The sequence below is a fragment of the Marmota marmota genome, unplaced genomic scaffold (genome assembly GCF_001458135.2).
Source record: "Marmota marmota marmota unplaced genomic scaffold, marMar, whole genome shotgun sequence".
NCBI lineage: Eukaryota > Metazoa > Chordata > Mammalia > Rodentia > Sciuridae > Marmota > Marmota marmota.
In genome coordinates this window covers 845,409-863,809 of record NW_025999895.1, presented here as the reverse complement: position 1 = coordinate 863,809, position 18,401 = coordinate 845,409, and the positions used below count along the sequence as shown (strand labels likewise).

Genomic DNA, 18,401 nt, shown 5'->3' with positions numbered 1-18,401 from the left:
CCCCCCCCCCGCCAAGGTGGGCCCTGACTGGCGGCCTGGTGCGCCTTAAGGCCTTCTGGCCGGGCATTTGTGTTCCCAGTTATTTCCCCAGTGTGCCCCAGAGTGGAGGAACCCAGCGTGTCCAAGGAGGGAATGAAGAGGCCTGGGGAACCGGGGCCTGACCTGGGCAGGGTCGGGGGAGCAGCCTAGATATAGGGGGCCACAGTGCCTGCAGGCTCAGAGCCTCTGTCCCCACAGTGGTACCCAGAGGTGCGGCACCACTGCCCCCACACGCCCATCCTCCTAGTGGGCACCAAGCTGGACCTCCGTGACGACAAGGACACCATTGAGCGGCTGCGGGACAAGAAGCTGGCACCTATCACCTACCCACAGGGCCTAGCCATGGCCCGAGAGATTGGTGAGTGGGTTCAGCATGGCCCAGGTGGGAGATAAAGGGTGTGTTCTGGGGTCCCTGCTTGTTTTCCCACTGCCCCCATCCTCGCTGTCCTTTCGCTGACCCCTTTCTCCCCGACCACTACCCTGCTGTCCCCAGGCTCTGTCAAGTACCTGGAGTGCTCTGCCCTGACCCAGCGGGGCCTGAAGACAGTATTTGATGAGGCCATCCGGGCAGTGCTCTGCCCACCCCCAGTGAAAAAGCCCGGCAAGAAGTGCACGGTCTTCTAGAGTCCCCCCTCAGGCCAGCCTGGGGAGGGACAGCGCCTGCCCAAGTGTGCCCTTGTGTTGAGCTGTTTGGTGTCCGAGTCTGCTGTGGGGAGTGGTATGGGGGGGGAGGGGGAAGCATGGGGACAAGGCTGGGGTGACAGGGTCCTGTCCCCTCTGCCTCCTCTTTCTGGGGTACAACTCCAGCCTTCCCTGGCCCCCATGAGAGGCCAGGAGGGAGCAGGGTCTCCCTCAGGGCTGCAGGGGTGGGTCCAGGGCAGCCCCAGGATGGGCTTCCCTGATGGGTGGGTGGGTGGGAAGGTTCTGTCCACTACGTCCCCAGAGGGGGCGGCCCCTCCTTATTTTATACAATAAAACATTCTCCATCAACACTCCTGCTTCTCACTACCTGTCCTGCCCATCACCCTGGGGCGGCTCACCCCTAGCTACCCCCAGCAGATGCGGAGGAGTCTGTGGCAGCAGACTCGGATACAGGTTCCCCAGTGGGACTTTGTGCTCGCTCACACTCTGGGTAAGAGGCACTGCTCCCGGCCCAAAAACCCTCCCCAGACCAAAGCAAGGCAGGTGCCTTTAGCCCCTTGGGATGCTGGCTGACCTGGGGTCTGGGGGGCTGGGGTCTCCTGCAGCTCCCCGGCGTGCTGCCAGGGAAGGTGTGCAGAGGCTGGAGCCCAGCCAGGCCTCATGAAGTCCTGCTGGACCCAGGGCAGCTCCCCACAGCACCCAACCTCCTCTGGCTGCTATTGAGAAGAGGAAGGGCCCAGCCTAACCAAACAAATGGCGGTCAGGAGGAGTGACAGTTGATATTGCTGAAATGAGAGAAGAAGAGGTGGGGGCAGCCCAGGGAGGGCCGCCATAGTCCGGGGCTTGGACTTTACCCTGGAGGCCTCAGACAAACACAGGACTAGAGGGTGCCCTGCAGGGTGTGCCCAGGCAGTTCACACTGGCTCAGGAGGGCTGATTGATGCGTTTTCAGGTATTTTGCTAGCTACTTGTTAACAATAGCCGTCATTAGTAATTAAAATTGCAATTAGTTGTATTAAAACCAAATTTAAGGGCTGGGGTTGTGGCTCTGAGGTTCAGCGCTTGCCTAGCATGTGCGGGGCCCTGGGTTCGATCCCCAGCACCACACAAAAATAAAATAAAGATATTGTGTCCAGCTACAACTAAAAAATATATATTTAAAAAAAAAATTTAGTCAGGAGGCTAAGGCAGGAGGATCGTTAAGTTTGAGGCCAGCCACAGCAATTTAATGAGACTTTGTCTCACAATTAAAAATAAATGGGCTGCAGACATGGCTCAGTGATAAATTACCCCTGGGTTCAATCCCTAGTAACAAAAATACAACACATGGCCGCCTATTTTGTGATAACAGTGTCATCTGTGCCTCGGGATGTTTCCATTTACTACGGGACCTAATAGGGTGCTACTGCCCACCTCTCTCCACTCCACATCCAATGACATTTAGTGAGCAGCTTGAAATAGGGTATTTACACCACAGAAATGGGCAAGCCCACAGCTGGAGCACAAAAGCTGTGGAGTGTTCTAGTATGGGGCGACAGTTGTCAAATCCAACCAGGTCGCTTGGGTCACCAGTGAATGGGTGGGGTTTGACGTGCCTCTCCTGGTTAACTCCAGGGGAGGCCCACAGTCAGGTGGCTGCAGCTCCCTGCCACACAAGGCCAAAGGCCACCACTCTAGGAGCCAGCCTTCATGAAGACTTCACCTCCCAGCTCCTGCCAGAAGGCCAGTCAGGCCTGAGTCTCAGGTGTGAGAGCCAGGCCACCACCTGGTCTGGCTTGTGAATCTGCTGGGCCTTGGCCTCCCTCGGAATTGGCACACAGGGAGCTGAAGAATGAGGTTTATTGGAGGGCAGGGGAAGGCTAAGTATGGGGCTGAGTGGGCGGGCTCAGGTAGCTAGGAAGCCCCCGTCCACGGGCACAGTGGAGCCTGTGGTCATGCTGCTTCGATCACTCAGCAGGAAAAGGATGGTGTCCACCACATTCTCCATCTCTGTGGGCAGTGGGGGGGGGGCGTGTCGGGCACAGACAAGGGGCTGGGGAAGTGGCTCAGTGGCTTCCAGCCCCAACCCCAGCAGGCACAGGCCACTGGTGCTGCTTCACCTGGCTCAGCCTGACTCACCTGCAAATTTGCCAAGTGGGATGCGGTCCAGCATGACTTTGGCCTTGTGGGGGTCATTCCAGTTGGCCTGGCCCATGGGTGTCATCACCACTGTGGGGTTTACTGCATTCACTCGGATCTGCACAGGGACAGGCAGGGATCAGCAAGGCCAATAGGGTGCCCTGGGCATGTGGGCTGGATGGTGGGAGGTGCCCCAGCCCAGCTCACCTTGTACGGCCCGAGCTCTAAGGCCATCACCTTGGTCAACATGTCCAGAGCACCCTTGGTAGAGCCTGTGAAGAGGGACATCTTAGAGTCCAAGCTGGCCAGGCTGGGGTGGAGCAGGGGCCAGGTCACAGCCAGTCACTTACAGTAGACAGTGTGATTGGTAAGTGCACGCTGGGAGGCCTGACTGGAGACATTCACAATGGCCCCGGGAGCTCCCCGTGCAATCATGCCCCTGGCCACAATCTGAAATTGCAGAGAGACAGGAGGCAGCACCAGCACCATTCTTCAGAGTTCCTGCTCCTACCAGGCAGGGCAGCTCACCTGGGACACCTGGATGACAGCCCTCAGGTTCACATCAAAGGACCTAGTGGCAGATGCAGAGTCCTAGTCAGGGACTTAGGGCTGCTGCAGGGGACATCCCCTTCCTGCAGTGTTCCACTACCCCAGCTGGCTCACGTGTCAAAGGCCTCCTTGGTGACCTCCAGGAAGGGCTGCAACAGTGCCACGCCAGCATTGTTCACCAGCAGGTCCACGGGGCCCACGCTGCCCAGGGTGTGCTCAGTGGCCTCCCAGTCTGCCAGGTCCACACACAAGGGCTCCACTCCAGGACACTGTATTGGGATGAGGCACAGCTACCAGCGGCTCCGTGCCAAAGAAGGGGCACAGGTGGACGGCTGCCACCTGAGGGAAGGAACTGGGCTGGGAGGAGTTGGGGCTGCAAAGGGCTTTCAGCTAGAGGAGCTAGGGGTCTCAGCTGCCTACGGGCAAACCGGGGCTGCGCTTCCCGGAGCTGGGCCCGCCTCCATCCAGTTCATTTCCTCTCTGCCCCAGCGATCCTGGGATCCTGGCGCAGGGCCAGGTCAGAAGACACTTCAACCTCATCCAAGCCCAGGGGGCCAAGCCAATCTACCCCCACCCCGCCAGCCACGCAAACCGCGCCTCCTTAGAGGGGGTGCTGCGGGTCCCTGCCAGCCCGGGCGCCAGGCGCCTGGCCAGAGGCGAGAAGCACCGTGCCCACGAGGGGAGGCAGGGGGCCCAAAGGGACCCACTCACCCGCTTCTCCGCAGGGCTGAGACTGTAGCGCCTACCTCGCGGACAAGGCTATCCAGGTCGGCCTGGGTCCGGCTCACAGCCACCACCCGTACGCCCGCCGCATGCAGCGCCTGGACCAAGCTGCGTCCGATGCCTAGGGCGAGCGCGGCTCAGTGCCGGAAAAACCTCCGCCAGCCACCCCCCGCCTGCGCCTCCAGCCCGCCTTCCCCTGTCCCGGCCCGCCGTCCACCTTTGCCAGCGCCGGTGACCAGCGCCCGACGGCCCGCAAGCCCCAGCTCCATGGCGACTCTTCCTGGGAACCCTGTGCTGGGCCCCTGGACTTGGAGTTCTGGCGGGGGCGGGGCGCTGCAAGACCAATCACAGGGCAGCTTCTGGGTAGGGGGCGGGGACATTCTAATAAAGCCCCCTCCTGGGAAGAGGAGAGGGCAGAACGGTGGAGAGGCGGAGTCCCGGTTGGCCCTGGGGCGGGCCTTTTCAAACTGCCCACAGATTGCACTGCGCTCTAATCTGGTTTAGCGAGTCCCAATTGGCAAGTTTTTCCCTGCCAAATTTATTACAAAATAATAATAATAATAATAATAATAATAATAATAATAATAATAATAATAATAATAATAATAATAATAATAATAATAAAAAATAAGGTAATGTCAGAAATAACGTGCGGCTACTCCTGTAATGGAGAACACAGTACTGACAGGTGCAAAAATGTTTCACCCCTCCAGCTTCCAGAGGCCGGGAGTGGGTCTTGTTGGCTCACTTGTAATGCCCAGAAAGAATTTGGACGACAGAATGAACTTGCCAACAGGGTTCCACGTTAGCCTCAAAGGGAGTTAGTTGATCCCAAGGCCACCCCAGACTGCCCATCAGGCCACCAGCACCTTTAAAAGTAGATAGAAACGAAGGGGGTGGGATATAGCTCAGTTGGTAGGTGCTTGCCCAGCATGCACAAGGCCCTGGGTTCAATCCCCAGCACCAAATAAATAAATAAAAGGGTTAGGACTGGAGTGATGGGAGGTATGTGGAGGCCAGCAAAGGAGAGTACTGCTACCTGAGTCCTAATCCTCAGTTACCGTGTACATGTCCAGGGCTGTGCTGGATCACTCTACAAAAGCTATTTTGTTCTGTTGGTCGTGGTGGGGAAGTCTAGAGTCACTACTGTCCTGATGACCTTCTGTAGTAGGGAAGTGGTAATATATGGGGCTTTGGGGTGGACAGGATGGAGGCAAGGATGGCCAGGTGAAGCAAGACGCTCAGATTTTTTTTTTAAAATTAGGTAAGAGGGGCTGGAGATGTGGCTCAAGCGGTAGCGCGCTCGCCTGGCATGCGTGCGGCCCGGGTTCGATCCTCAGCACCACATACAAAGATGTTGTGTCCGCCAAGAACTAAAAAATAAATATTAAAAAATTCTCTCTTCTCTCTGTCTCTCACTCTCTCTTTAAAAAAAAAAATTAGGTAAGAAAGTGAATTTTTAGAAGGTAAAAAATTGACATCAAATATGGAACACAGATTTGAGAGACCCTGGAAGATGGTCAAGTACACTCTCCCCACAGGCCTGGCTTTTAGCCTGCTCATCACCCCCTGTAAGGTCCCTGTAATATCTGCCTCTGTCCCTAACCTTGGACCCTGCCCTCTGCCTGCCAGAGACCAAGGGAGGGACAGCCCCTAAATGGTCCTTCCTCAGAGGCACCTCTGCTCATATCCTTTCAGTGGTTGGGCCTTGCCCCCTGCACAGTGTCCGGATCTCATCAGTTGTATCAATTGTCCTGGGATCCTTGGCCAAACAGGCCAAAGTAAGCTTCAGCTCAGACCATGCTGTTACCAGTCAGAAGTACCCTCCCGCGACTCCCACCCCACCGTGCCCTCCCAGCCACTTGCCTAGACGTCTCAGCCCCAGCCCCTCGTTCTCTGCTTCCTTGCCCAGGGCTGGACGTTGTGCCAGTGTCTCCAAAATGCCCGGGCCGTGTACCGGGCAAGCACAGCTGAAACCCCACAGGGCCTGCAAGCCGCTCTGGCCAGCCCTGCATGGCAGGGCTGTTGGGCTTGATTCCGCCTGACGGTCAGTAGAGCAGATAGGGCGAGCGCGCTTGGGCGCCCTCTTCCGGTGTTCTTGGCGGGAGGTGTGCCCGGAGCGGGTCGGGCGTCCCAGGGAGAGGATGGACAGACTTGATCCACCGCCCGCCCCGCTGCCTCTGAACGCTGAGCTCCTCTGGCCGAGCGTCCTCCCGGGTCCAGCACCTCTCCCCTCCCCTGCACCTTAGGTGAGCCGCAGGGGAGGGAGGTCGCTGCAGGCTGCTCCCTGCCTTTTGCCTCTGCCCTGGGCTGGATGAGCATGCTGGAAGGGGTGTCTTCCTTGCGAAAGAACCGCAGCCCTTTGGCCACGAGGCGGGGTCAGCAGCTTTCAGGGCGTGCGGTCAATGTTCCCCCCGCCCAGCGTCGCAACGCGCCCACCCAGAGCGCTGGTTCCGGGAAAATAGCGTCCATTTATTTATTTAGACAAAGAGGCAGCGGTGGGCATGAGGGCTCGGGATGCCGTGGTCTGTGGGGCCGGCACCGTGGCGCGCAGTGGGCCAGGACTGGGAGACGTGTCGGGGGGTGTTGGGCCGAGAGCGGGGCGTGGCTAGGGGCAGGGCGTGGGCNCTTGTATGGCCCTAGCTCCATGGCCATGGCTTTGGTCAACATGGTCATTGCACCCTTGGTGGAGCCTGCACGGGGACAGCATTGAGAACCCCTGAGGGACTGAGCCCTCCTTCCAGGGAGGCCCAGCCCCAGAGCCAGGGGCTCTGCACTCACTGTAGACAGCCAGGCTGGGGAAAGGGACGTAGGCCACCATGCTGGAGACGTTCACAATGGATCCTGGCACTCCCCGGCCTATCATGCCTCGGGCCACGATCTGTAAGCCAAGAGTGGGGCAGCTCACCTCACCCTACCCACCCACCCCATGACTGGCTCACACCTCCCGCAGGCTCACCTGAGACACCTGAAACACAGAACGCAGATTCACATTGAAGGACCTGGCAGGAGAGAGGGACCAGGCTCTGCCCACCTGTGCTAGGTGGCCTCTCCCAGCCAAAGTGCTCTGCCCACCCCCTACCTGTCAAAGGCCTCCTTGGTGACCTCCAAGAAGGGCTGCACCAGGGCCACAGCAGCATTGTTCACCAGCAGGTCCACAGGGCCCACACCGCCCAGCGCCCGCTCGGTGGCCTCCCAGTCTCCCAGGTCCACACACAAGGGCTCCACTCCAGGACACTGTGGGAGACGATGCATGGAGGCCTGTGGGTGGTTCCAGCAGGCTCCTGTGGCATCCCTGAGGGTGTGGAGGGCAGGCCTGGCCCCAGCAGGGCTGTGAGCCTCACCTCTTTGGATAGGCTGACCAAATCAGCGTTGGTGCGGCTCACAGCCACCACTCTGGCTCCTGAGGCATGCAGGGCCTTCACAGTGTCCCGTCCAATCCCTGCAGGATGGGATTCAGTGGAGAGGTGGCCCTACACACCTGGTCAGGGCTGGGGTGAGGGGAGCAGGTGCAAGGGAGAGTTGCAGCCCCTCCTGTCCTGGAATGAGCAGGGAGGTGATGCTGGTCAGAGGGCAGTGGGCCAGGATGAAGCAGAGCAGGGACTGACCCGAGTCAGGCCCAGGGCAGCTCCCTCCCACTAGGCCCAAGGGAGAAGGCTGTAGCTGGACCCCCATCTGCCAGCCTGGGTCTGGGCTGAGGCCAGGGTGAGCTCTCCCATCTATGTGGGCTGGGGAGGGACTCCAGCCCGGGGTGGGTGCAGTCAGGTGCTGGAGGGTGAGCTGTGACAAGGTCACCACGGGCCTCTATGTGGCTTGGTGTCTGGTGGCCCTGTTCTCCCCAGCACCTAGCACTCACACACTGGCTCACTTACCTTTCCCTGCCCCGGTCACCAGAGCCCGCATGCCACTAAAACTCAGCTGCATGGTGCTGCCTCTCAGCCTGGTCGTGCAGTTAGGGGAGGACTTGGGTTTTTATAGACTTGGCCTGGCAGGCAGGGCAGGGGTGGGACCAGAGCCAGGGAGGCCTGGCAAAGGTGGCATCACCCACTTCCTTCAAGGATGGCCCTCCTCACTCCCTGACGTGGCAGTCAGATGCTTTGTTGGGATTTGGAGAATAAATTTTAAAAAACAAAGTGTGTGTGTGGGGGGGTAGATACAGAGAGTGATGGAAAGTGCAGGAGGGCTGGGGGTGTCTGTTGGGAGTCTCCCTGAGAACTCCCTGGGCCTTTCAGGTAAGGAGCCCCTAATGTAACATGGCGGCAGGCAGATTGCCAGTGGGCGGATAACAAGTTGTTTTGAAAGTTTTCTAATTGGTCCTCCCATCTTCTGTGCCCGTGGACAGCTCGTGCCCCCATGAATCTCATGCAGGGCGGACGTGCGGGCACCGTAGGTGATGACCTGGCCTTTACTATGACTGGCCCCGGGGGCTTCCTGGTTTAAGATAACTGACTCTCACTTTCTATCTAAGCTAGCACCAGCTTACAATAAAGTGCTTCATCTTTGTCGCTGCTATCTGTGTGTGCATTTTAATCTCCGATGACAAACCTTGGCTTTTCATTGGTGCCGAAACCCAGGAGGGGAGATTCCTCATTCTGAGGACCCCCTCTCTCAAGGTTCGCCGTCCTCCTTCACCTTTTTGAGCGCTGCTACATTCCACCCAACACCGGCTCTCCAATAGGTGACTCCTTCTGATCGACAACCGGTGACTCCCCCTCCCCCTCTTTGGGAATCCATCTCCAAACGGCTATATGCAAGGCCTTGGCTGTGATCGTCCAGCAAGGCCCTTGACGCCTAGTTTGGAGGAGAGAACGCACCCCACCACAGCTTTCACAGTTACGGTGGACTCTCTGGATGCCCATTTCATGGTTGATGAGCTATAAGGGACAGAAGAAGAGGCACTCCCTGACTCTCTTTATCTAAATTCTCCTTCTCCTCTCCTGGGAAAAGCCCTGACGTCAGGTGGCCTGTGACTCCCGGCCTTAAGGTCTCCCTGGTTGGGCTCTTGGGTGACGACTCATTTGCCCTCCCGGCCCCGACTCTCCCGAGTCTCTTTGGTTGACTTCTCCTTTCGGGGACGCCTATAGGAAACTCAACCAAAATCTGTTCCAGTCCAGGCCATTCACCTCTTCTCTTCCTGCCGAGAGTCATCATGGGAGCCTCTTCTTCCCTCCCCCTGATTCCCCTCTCAAATGCTCCTGGCTAATCTTAACCGGTTGTCCCTCACTCCTGACATCAAACCCAAACTCCTTATCAAATTCAGTTCACAAAATTGGCCATAGTACCAGTTAGACAACCAAAACCGATGGCCCCCAGAGGGGTCTCTAGATCCTCAAATTCTTCATGACCTTTTTAACTTCTGAGAGTGCTCAAAAAAGTGGAAGGAGACTCCCCTATGTAGATAAACTTCCCCTTTTCATATTGCCCTGTTTTACTTGGCCACTGGCTGGAAAAATCAGCACTCCAGGTGCTGGACAACCCCTTACTAGTTTTTCACAAAATATGTGAACAAGGCCTCTGGCCTTGAGCTGGGCTTCACAGAGATGTCCACATTTCTAAGATAAGGGAGTTACCAACTGGGCTCCATGGGAACAGCTGGCAGGGGGAGGAAAGAGAGGGGAGAAGAGGCTCTCCCCCTCCCAGGTGTTGTCCTTGAAAAGGTAACTTGCCCAGAACAGAGAAAAAAAAACAGAAACAAAAACTGCTTTTTGTGAACTTCTGCAGACTGTGAACTTCTGAGCCCCCTCCCTTACATGTTGGATACAAAATTCTGAAACTACCTAAACTTGGGGTTCAGGGGATTAATTGATTACAGCAGAAGATGTGCCCTCTGAATCCGGTTGCAACCAAATAAAACTATTTCCCTATCTTCACTGCTATCTTAGGTGCCTTGCTTTGTCCGTCCCTACAACACTATGATTCTATATACTTAAACATTGCTTTTATATCACTTAATGTTCTATAACTGGACCTGTTATCAATAAGATTAATATAAAGTTCTATACACTGGGTGCAATTTAAATATAATATCATATATTCATGTGACATCAAGCAACAATATAAGTAAACATTATAAAATGATATTTAAAAACAAATATCAGCTTCAATACTAGAACACTTTACCTAAGATTTATAAATCTTAGCCTTACCAGAGATAAGGCTGTGCCTCCCATCTTACTACATGTCAGAATGACTCCAAAGTGGGCCAGACTTCAGCTAAAGCCCAGTACTCTCAATTTAAGGTGAAACTGACTTTGCTGGATATTTAAGATCAAGACTTAAAGTTAAATTAAAATGGCCAAGAAAACCAATGTTTGGCTCTGGCCCTCTGAGTCAGTCTGAATCCAGGGAACAGGGAACTTCTCTAAAGAGCTTTGCAACTCTGGGCCACATAACCTCCCGATCAGGGAGATTAATGAGACCACTGGAGAATGAAAAGCCAATCAGTGCATTTGCTATGAAGAGGAGGGTCATTGGAGACAGGAGACATCCCTGATGCTTCCAAGGGAAGCCACATGGTCAAGGAAGACCTGGACCCATCCTAGCGCAAATGGCACTAGCAGAACTGAGAAGCTGCTCTCAAGTCCCCCCACGAGCCACCCCTATGGGAACTCGGCTGACTCTTAACAATAGATAGAAACAAAGTCAATTTTGACCAACTTGATCTTAAACACCTACCAAAAACAGTTAAGCCAAAAAGTCATTCCTAGGAGTAATAAAGGACAAGAACAGCTAGAAAAGAGGAGACAGCGACTAAGCCAGCAGGCTCCATGGGGAATGTTCGGTCATGGCCTTGGCTCCTCCCCCTCGCAGGACCCCAGTTAGTCCTCTTTATGTTTCTCCTAATAGGACCAATAATAGGACCATGTCTATTAAATTGCCTACAGAAGTTCCTGCAAGATCAGATACACAAATTCACCAACCAGTCAGTCAGTCAACCACTTCTTTAAGACTGCCAGCCCTGGTGCCCAAGACAGAGACCTACGACTCCTGACCAACTCCTCCAGCTCCAGAGACTCTGGGCCCATCTAAAACCCTCTCTAACCCCTTTTCCAGTTTTCACAACCCCTATTTCACTTCCTAGGAATGAGAACTACTCTCCAGCAGGTCCACCTGTTTATTCTGTCTGCTCTACAGCATCCCCACAAGGAAGCGTCAAACCTAAACTCCCCACACCCCAGATGAGGAGCCACCAGCCAGGCGAAGACTGGTAGATCAACTCCACTCATGTGCCTAGGCACAGAAAGCTTCGCTACCTACTTACTTTGGTTGATACTTTTTCAGGTTGGAGAGAAGCCTTCCCTACCTCCAGGGAAACAGCTGACACCGTAGCCTCCATCCTCACTGAGCAGATCATTCCCAGGTTCGAACTTCCCGCCTCCGTCCAGTCAGACAACGGTCCAGCCTTCCCTTCTCAGGTTGCTCAATAGTCTCCAAAGGCCTCAACATCACTTGGAGGCTCCACATCCCCCACCAACCCCCATCCTCGGGTAAGTTCGAGAGACCTAACGGCATTCTCCAGGATCATCTCACTAAACTCGCTATTGAACTCAGGCTGTCCTGGCCCAATCTCCTGCTGTTGGCCCTCCCCTGAATTCAGGCAGCCCCAAGGCCCCCTCAGACCTGAGCCCCTTTGAACAACTCTATGGGTGCCCTGTCTTAACCACCCAAAGCTTTCCCATCACTCCTCCCCCTGTGTCCTACCTGCCCTATCTCACACTTCTGCACAAACTCCTAAGGGAACACGCAGACCGGTGCCTTCCTGCACCATTCATTGCCTCAAGCCCAACACAACCAACCAACAAGCAGAACTTATAGCCGCCACAGGAGCATGTGAACTAGCAAGAGGGAGAAAGCTTTCTCTATACTCTGACTCCAAATATGTCTTTCATATACTGGTTTCTCATGTGGCTATCGGGAAGGAGAGGGGACTCCTAACGACTAAAGGAACTGCTATTATAAATGCGGCCTTATTTCTAATCTGCTACGGGCTTCCACGCCGCCTTTGCAGCTGGGAATAGTCCACTGTGAAGCCCATCAGACCGACTCTTCTCCTGCCACAGTGGGCAACTCTAAAGCTGACCAGGCAGCCTGGTCAGCCGCCCTACAGGCCCCATCCTCTTCCTCATTACTCCACCTTTCCTCTGAGGAGCGACCTCCTGACCCTCACCAGCTCATTAGATTCCTCCATTCACTGCTCCATTCTAGCCCCCAGAGCTTATCGACTTTCCTTCAATCTTTTTTTCCCTCTTTCCTCCGACGATCGGACCTTTCTGCAACAGGTTACATCCACATGCCAGGTCTGCCAGAGGACCAATACCAACACGCCCTTAAAATCCAGACCCTATCCTTCTCATCAGGCCCGTGGTCACACCCGGGAGCTGATTGGCAAATTGATTTCACAAACATGCCCAGAGTAGAAAACATCGAATATCTCTTAGTACTGGTGGACACACTCTCAGGGTGGACAGAGGCATTTCCCACATCCAATAAGCGGGCGTCCACGGTTGTGGATCGGTTGATATCTGACATAATCCCTCGTTTCGGGATGCCCACTTCCATCCAGTCGGATAATGGCCCAGAATTTACCTCACAGATAACTCAGGGGCTGGCTAGCGCACTATCACTCCCTTGGCATTTCCACTGCCCTCACCGTCCCCAGGCTTCCGGGAAAGTTGAAAGAACTAATCCATCTCTCAAAGAAACCCTCACCAAGTTCACCATGGAATCAAGCTTAGACTGGACTAAGGTCCTCCCCTTGGCCCTGTTGCGTCTCAGGGCTTTACCAAAGAAACCATCCAACCCTTCCCCATTTGAGGTTATGTACCGCCCTTCATTCTCACCCCCCGGAATACAGACTGAACAATTACCTATACCTGATTCCCACGCTCTACCTCTCCTTTTCCATCTACGCTCTGAACTTTGGAAATACCAGGACTGGCTTTCACCTGACCCAACCATTACTCAAACCCCCCTCACCCTAACACCCGCCCAACAGGTATATTACTGCCCCCCAGGTGAAAGACCCCAACTGCACCCCAAATGGGAGGGCCCCACCTTGGTTATCATGTGCACTCCCTCGGAGCAAAACTCAAACTCACAAATAATCAATTAACTCCGTGGATTCACATTTCCAGGCTCAAACCATGCATCCGGGAAACTGATTCTGGCAACATCGGACCAGAGGACTCGCAAGAATCCACACCTACACACTCTTGCTCTCCCCACCCTACTGACCCTTTAAAAATTCGTCTCTCTCGTGTTTCTGCCCTTACACCCATAGCTGAGAACATATCCAAAAATGTACCTTAACTTTCTGATCCTCATCCTCATCCTCACCCCAAGGGTAACGCCTTCACCATCGTATGTCTGGAGATTCAAGGTGAGAGAAACATACACACATAAAACACCCGGACCACCCGCTTGGCTACCACTTCTGACTGTCCCTAACAGGGTGCTCCTCAGCCATCTATATTGTACTCTCTTCCTCTGAGCTCATTAAGCAAGCCAGCCGCCCTTACTTATGTATTTTATATGTCCAAAATAAGGATTACTGCAAACAGTGGCCGGAAACCTACGGGGGCTGCCCCTATTGGTCATGCAGAATTCATGATGCATATTCAGGGCAATTAAATGTAGGAAGATTTAAACTTGAGTCTGCCTCCCACCAATACAAGCTGACCATCCCAGACCCTGGGAACCCACGCTGGGCAGCAGGAGTCAAAGCTTCCTTTTATTGTGGTGGGTATGCCTCCACTCCCTGTGGTTCCTTATCCATTACCCGGGAATATGTTTCCATAGAGTCCCCAGTCTCTCTTGTCTCAACAAGCAGAACAATGGCTGCTCGCATCCCTAGAAAGCCAACGCACTTCTGACTCTCAGGCTTCACCCATCTATACCTGGGTACAGATCACCACTGACACATTGTCCTTCCTAAACCAAACTTTCCCCGCTGCAAGTCCAGCAAATTGCTTTCTGTGTGCTTCCCTAGCACGGCCCTTACTTGACGCAGTTCCAATAAAAGTTTCCAGCACGGATGTTTCCAGCTTGCCCAACTCATCCTACAAAAAGGATCCTATTAAACCCCTGCAGAATGTTCCTTTATGGGAACCCAAGGAAAATAACCACACCATGATTCCTCGGGTTTGCCTTCTGGAATCTGTGACTCCCAATTCCCTTCTGGCAGGTTTTTGCCACCAAAACCTAACCATCAACCACACCACTTATTCCCCACCAGGTCTCTTCTTCTGTGCAATGGCACTCTCACCGCCATTATACTCTCCAACATGTCTAGCCCATGTTTATTAGTCACCATAGTTCCACAACTCACTCTCTATAGCAGCTCTGAAGTAAAATCCATCCTTAACCCTCTAAAACGTGGAAAACGGGCTGCATTCCTTCCGTTAGTGATAAGCATTTCATTAACGGCCTCAGCAGCAAGCGCAAGGTTATCGGGAGGAGACTTAGGTCATTCCCTATGGACTGTTAAGGACATTAATTCAAAACTTGAAGGAGCACTTACTTCCACAGCAGAATCTCTAACATCCTTACAAAAACAGGTCACCTCATTGGCACAAGTCACCCTTCAGAATCGCAGGCCCTAGATTTACTCACCGCCGAAAAGGGCGGAACCTGTCTTTTCCTCAGGGAAGAATGCTGTTATTATATCAATGAATCGGGTCTTGTAGAAGACAATGTTGTTAAGCTCACTGACCTGCAGCCACCTTAAGGACCCCCAACAAGTCAAAACCTTTTCTCTTCCTAATGTCCACTCCCTTTCTGGCATGGGTATGGCCTATCCTTGGACCACTGTGTGTAATCTTTTTAATGTGCTTATTTTTACCATGTATTATAAAGTTTATTCAAACTCAAGTAGGTAAAATCTCTAACCAAACTTTTAACCAGCTTCTACTTAGAAATTATCAGCTTCTGGCCACAGATGAATCAACCGCCTTCTCCAGAGAACACCCCTCTCAATGCTGAAAAACCCTTCAAAGATTCCTGGGATACCTTCTTGAGAGCGGCATCTGATGATGCCTGGCTTGTACCCGCCATGGAGAATTATACTGACTGGACTGAAGTGATAATGGACCTTTGGCTACAGGAACATTTTATGATGTCACATCTGACCTTATACCAATTTTTGCAGCTCTTTTATGGGGACTTCTAACTTCCCTCCTTCAGACCCCTTCCCGGCGACGCCCCCACTCAGCAGGAAGTAGCTAGAATGAATCAACATCCCTTTCCATATAATAATAAAGAAGGGGGAATGTTGGAAGTTTCCCTGAGAACTCCCCGGGGCCTTTCAGATAAGGAGCCCCTAATGTAACATGGCGGCGGGCAGTTTGCCAGTGGGCGGATAACAAGTTGTTTTGAAAATTTTCTAATTGGTCCTCCCGTCTTCTGTGCCCGCGGACAGCTCGTGCCCCCATGAATCTCATGCAGGGCGGACGTGCAAGCACCATAGGTGATGACCTGACCTTTGCTATGACTGGCCCCGGGGGCTTCCTGGTTTAAGATAACTGACTCTCACTTTCTATCTAAGCTAGCACCAGCTTACAATAAAGTGCTTCATCTTTGTCACTGCTATCTGTGTGTGCATTTTAATCTCCGACCACAACCCTTGGCTTCTCAGGGTTATCCGTGCTATGGCCAGCTAAGTGCTTTACCACGAGACACCCCCAGCCTGGAATGGTGTCCACTGGTCTCGTCTGCACAGAGGCCTTTCCCTTAACACTGTTTTGCTACTAGGCCAGAAGAGGAAGCCGGGCTGTGCCCAGTGGGAAGGGGGTGTAGCTCCACACTCAGCACTGCACCTTGGACTGGCTCTGCTGCCCGGGGTGGGGACAGGCACCCAGAGCGCCGTGGCAGGGAGCCGCATCAGGAGCCAGCTGGGAAGACGGGCCTGTGCACCTCGCCCCACCTGCCATGCACCCGGAGGTCACTGAGCCTGAGTCCTCCTCACCTGTCCTTGCCGGGTGCCTTTCACCTGCCCCGGCCAGCCCTGGACTCTGCTCAGTTGTCACCCTGAGGCACCCTTCTCCCGAGGTGGCTCCTGAGTGTGGAGGCTCCTGCTCCAGCAGCACCCCCAGGAGGTGTCCTTCTCAGAGCCAATGGCCGGCATTCGGGAGGGCAGTTTAGCCCTACAGTCAGGAGGCTCAACAGGCCCACCCCAGCTCTGAGAGGAAAGCAACCAAGAGGTCTTTATTGCGGCGCTGATTAACAGGGAAGGAAGAGAAAGAGAGACAGACAGACAGACAGCAGGGAAAGAGAGAAGAAAGAGAGAGGGGAGAGTTTTTATGGCCAAAATCCAATGGGGTCTCTGGGTCTGCAAGCTGACTTATTGGCATGTAATGATCTGGGGTCACACAGCAGGGGCTAAGGGTGTCATCTTCTGCCTTCAGGCAGATGGGCAGGGGTCAGATGTGGGTTTCTGTTGCACCAGACGGGTGGGGGTCGAGTGTCCAGCCTTGATTGGGGTCAGCGTGTTCAGCCTTGAGGCCACCTGCAGCTGACATTCCTGCAGCCTGCTCTGCAGCTAACGAGCTCCACTCTGGGGAGCCCCCTAAGAGTGAGTCCAAAGCCCTTGGACGACAGGGTTCCTGGGACAAATGCCTCTGTCCAGGGGAGACAGGGCAGGTCACTGGGACCTCTGTCAGGCTGGAGGCCCTGACTTACAGGCCTACACAAGCAGGTAGGCCCCAGCCCTGAAGCTGAGCCACTCAACCCAGAGCCAGACCCCCAAGAAGAGATTCACCCCGTGGTCTGGTCACTCTTCTCTGCCCATCCTGCCCTTCCTGCCCTCTGAAACCTCTGGGTCCTGTGGGCCTCCAGGAGAGTCGTGTCCTCGGCCTGTGGCTCCTCAGAGAGGAGGTGCAGGAGATCTTAGCCTGGGCCGGGGTCAGGCAGAGTGCTCAATTGGGGTTTTCCTTCACCTGTGTCAGAAATCTAGTGGGTTTGTTTTAGAAATTTGTTTTTTTTAATTGTTGATAGACCTTTATTTTATTTACTTATTTATTTATATGTGGTGCTGAGAATCAAACCCAGGCCTCCCATGCCAGGTAAGTGGGCTACCACTGAACTGCAGCCCCAGCCCCTAGAAATTTAGTTTTTTTTTTTTATTGGTTGTTCAAAACATTACAAAACTCTTGACATATCATATTAGAAATTTAGTTTTGAAAGGGCAGATTACGAAGTTTCTGGGACTCTGGGGAGTAGAGAGTAAAGAGGCAGAAACTGGAAATCAGCTCTGTGCAAGGGTCTACCCCAACCCACACAGGTGGGGACCCTGAGGAACTGGTGTGGCTGGGGTCAAGTTCCCACTTAAAATAGAGATGCAGTCCTGTAATCCCAGTGACTTGGTGCCGCAGTCCGGCTGCAGCAAAATAACCGGGGGGTGATGAACAACTTGTGTACATTGATGCAGCAGGAGTGGGAACCGTTTATTGTAGGACAGGAGGGGTCTAGATACATTCCACACAGCTTATCTTAATTAACATAAACTAGAGACAGCAGTCAACCAATAAGGAATCTCCACACTAATGGCTCGCTGGTGTTACTTCACAAACCACTCCCTCTGGCAAAATGCCAGGCGCCATCCTGACTTGTTTATAGACCCTAACATTATTGGGAGGCTGAGTCAGGAGGATCACAAGTTTGAGGCCAGCCTGGGCAACTTAGGGATGCCCTGTCTCAAAATAAGAAATAAAAAGGATTTGAGGGTATAGCTCAGTGGCAGAGCATCAGCGGAGAATCCCAGGACCAGGGTGCCGGCTCCACTGTGCCCCTGACCCCAACTAGCAGCGATCTCCAGATGACCTGGGATGGGTCGGGGTGAGATACACCACCATCCCAGTGGCTCTGATTCCGAGGGACCCGGCCTGGCCTGAGTTACTAACATGACCTTCTGGGAGTGTCCCTCAAGGTCTGCAGCTTGGAACAGGAGGCACACAGCAGCTCACAAACATCTCCTGGCCTCCAGTGAAAACCACACAGCACCCAGCCCCACCACACGGCCACGTCACCCTCCTGACAAATGACCAGACGCTCTCTATTGAAGTTTCTATATTTAAATAATCCAGCCGCAGGGTGTTATTGAGTAAGGACTGACTTCAGGACAGACTCCCGTGCTTACTGGGAAGCTGCTGCCCTTTCAAGAGTCAGAACGTACCTTCAAAGTTGTTGTTGTGTTTCAGCTGAAGCTCTTTGGAGCCAGCCAAGGCCATCAAGTGACTCCGACTCCGGCAGCCCGCGTGGACCTGGCTCATTCCAGGGCTGAAGGGAGCACCCAGAGCCTTTCTGGCTACCGTCCTTCTTTTTGACCTTGAGCGGAG

The 18,401-nt window shown here is 53.9% G+C and overlaps 4 protein-coding genes across 6 annotated transcripts in view; 2 read left to right on the top strand and 2 right to left on the bottom strand.

Annotated features, from left to right (window-relative positions):
* The window catches only part of Rac3 (Rac family small GTPase 3), a gene marked incomplete at its 5' end in the record, with an annotated part of 3,161 nt that extends 2,136 nt beyond the window's left edge, over positions 1 to 1,025 (top strand). Inside the window, 2 exons of the mRNA XM_015504243.2 lie at positions 238 to 397; positions 533 to 1,025. Of these exons, the coding sequence (XP_015359729.1) occupies positions 238 to 397; positions 533 to 663 (291 nt within the window). The remainder of the gene's footprint in view (positions 1 to 237; positions 398 to 532) is intronic.
* The window catches only part of Lrrc45 (leucine rich repeat containing 45), a 26,745-nt gene extending 9,832 nt beyond the window's left edge, over positions 1 to 16,913 (top strand). Inside the window, exons 18-19 of the transcript XR_007344955.1 lie at positions 5,885 to 5,890; positions 16,903 to 16,913. The gene's annotated coding sequence lies outside the window, so the exon portion shown is untranslated. The remainder of the gene's footprint in view (positions 1 to 5,884; positions 5,891 to 16,902) is intronic.
* Positions 2,505 to 6,266, bottom strand: LOC107157677 (L-xylulose reductase). Of its 3 annotated transcripts, none has more exons than XR_007344991.1 (9): positions 5,938 to 6,266; positions 4,289 to 4,404; positions 4,095 to 4,192; positions 3,463 to 3,617; positions 3,328 to 3,370; positions 3,150 to 3,238; positions 3,007 to 3,071; positions 2,800 to 2,917; positions 2,505 to 2,670 (listed from the first exon to the last, which is right to left on the bottom strand). XR_007344991.1 is itself a non-coding variant. In XM_048797106.1 (9 exons), exons 1-9 carry the CDS (start codon positions 6,084 to 6,086, stop codon positions 2,567 to 2,569), a joined length of 948 nt encoding a protein of 315 aa, XP_048653063.1. In that variant the 5' UTR covers positions 6,087 to 6,245; the 3' UTR covers positions 2,505 to 2,566. The 3 variants fall into 3 exon arrangements, 2 of the variants coding, with proteins under 2 accessions (XP_048653063.1, XP_015359516.1); XM_048797106.1 differs by having other exon boundaries at positions 3,150 to 3,249; positions 5,938 to 6,245; XM_015504030.2 differs by lacking the exon at positions 5,938 to 6,266 and having other exon boundaries at positions 3,150 to 3,249; positions 4,289 to 4,422.
* Positions 6,120 to 18,401, bottom strand: LOC107157824 (carbonyl reductase [NADPH] 2-like). The gene is made up of 7 exons (XM_048796555.1): positions 18,239 to 18,401; positions 7,416 to 7,513; positions 7,154 to 7,308; positions 7,031 to 7,073; positions 6,853 to 6,952; positions 6,614 to 6,764; positions 6,120 to 6,315 (listed from the first exon to the last, which is right to left on the bottom strand). The coding sequence occupies exons 1-7, from the start codon at positions 18,333 to 18,335 to the stop codon at positions 6,120 to 6,122; spliced, it is 840 nt and encodes a 279-aa protein (XP_048652512.1). The 5' UTR covers positions 18,336 to 18,401.

Excerpts from the sequence above, each read along its gene's own strand:
- LOC107157677 (XM_048797106.1), bottom strand. The coding sequence starts at position 6,086 with ATGCAGGGCTGGCCAGAGCGGCTTGCAGGCCCTGTGGGGTTTCAGCTG. Across the intron at positions 4,193-4,288 it reads GGTCACCGGCGCTGGCAAAG|GCATCGGACGCAGCTTGGTC; the intron begins GTGGACGGCGGG and ends CGCTCGCCCTAG. Across the intron at positions 3,618-4,094 it reads TGGATAGCCTTGTCCGCGAG|TGTCCTGGAGTGGAGCCCTT; the intron begins GTAGGCGCTACA and ends ATCCCAATACAG.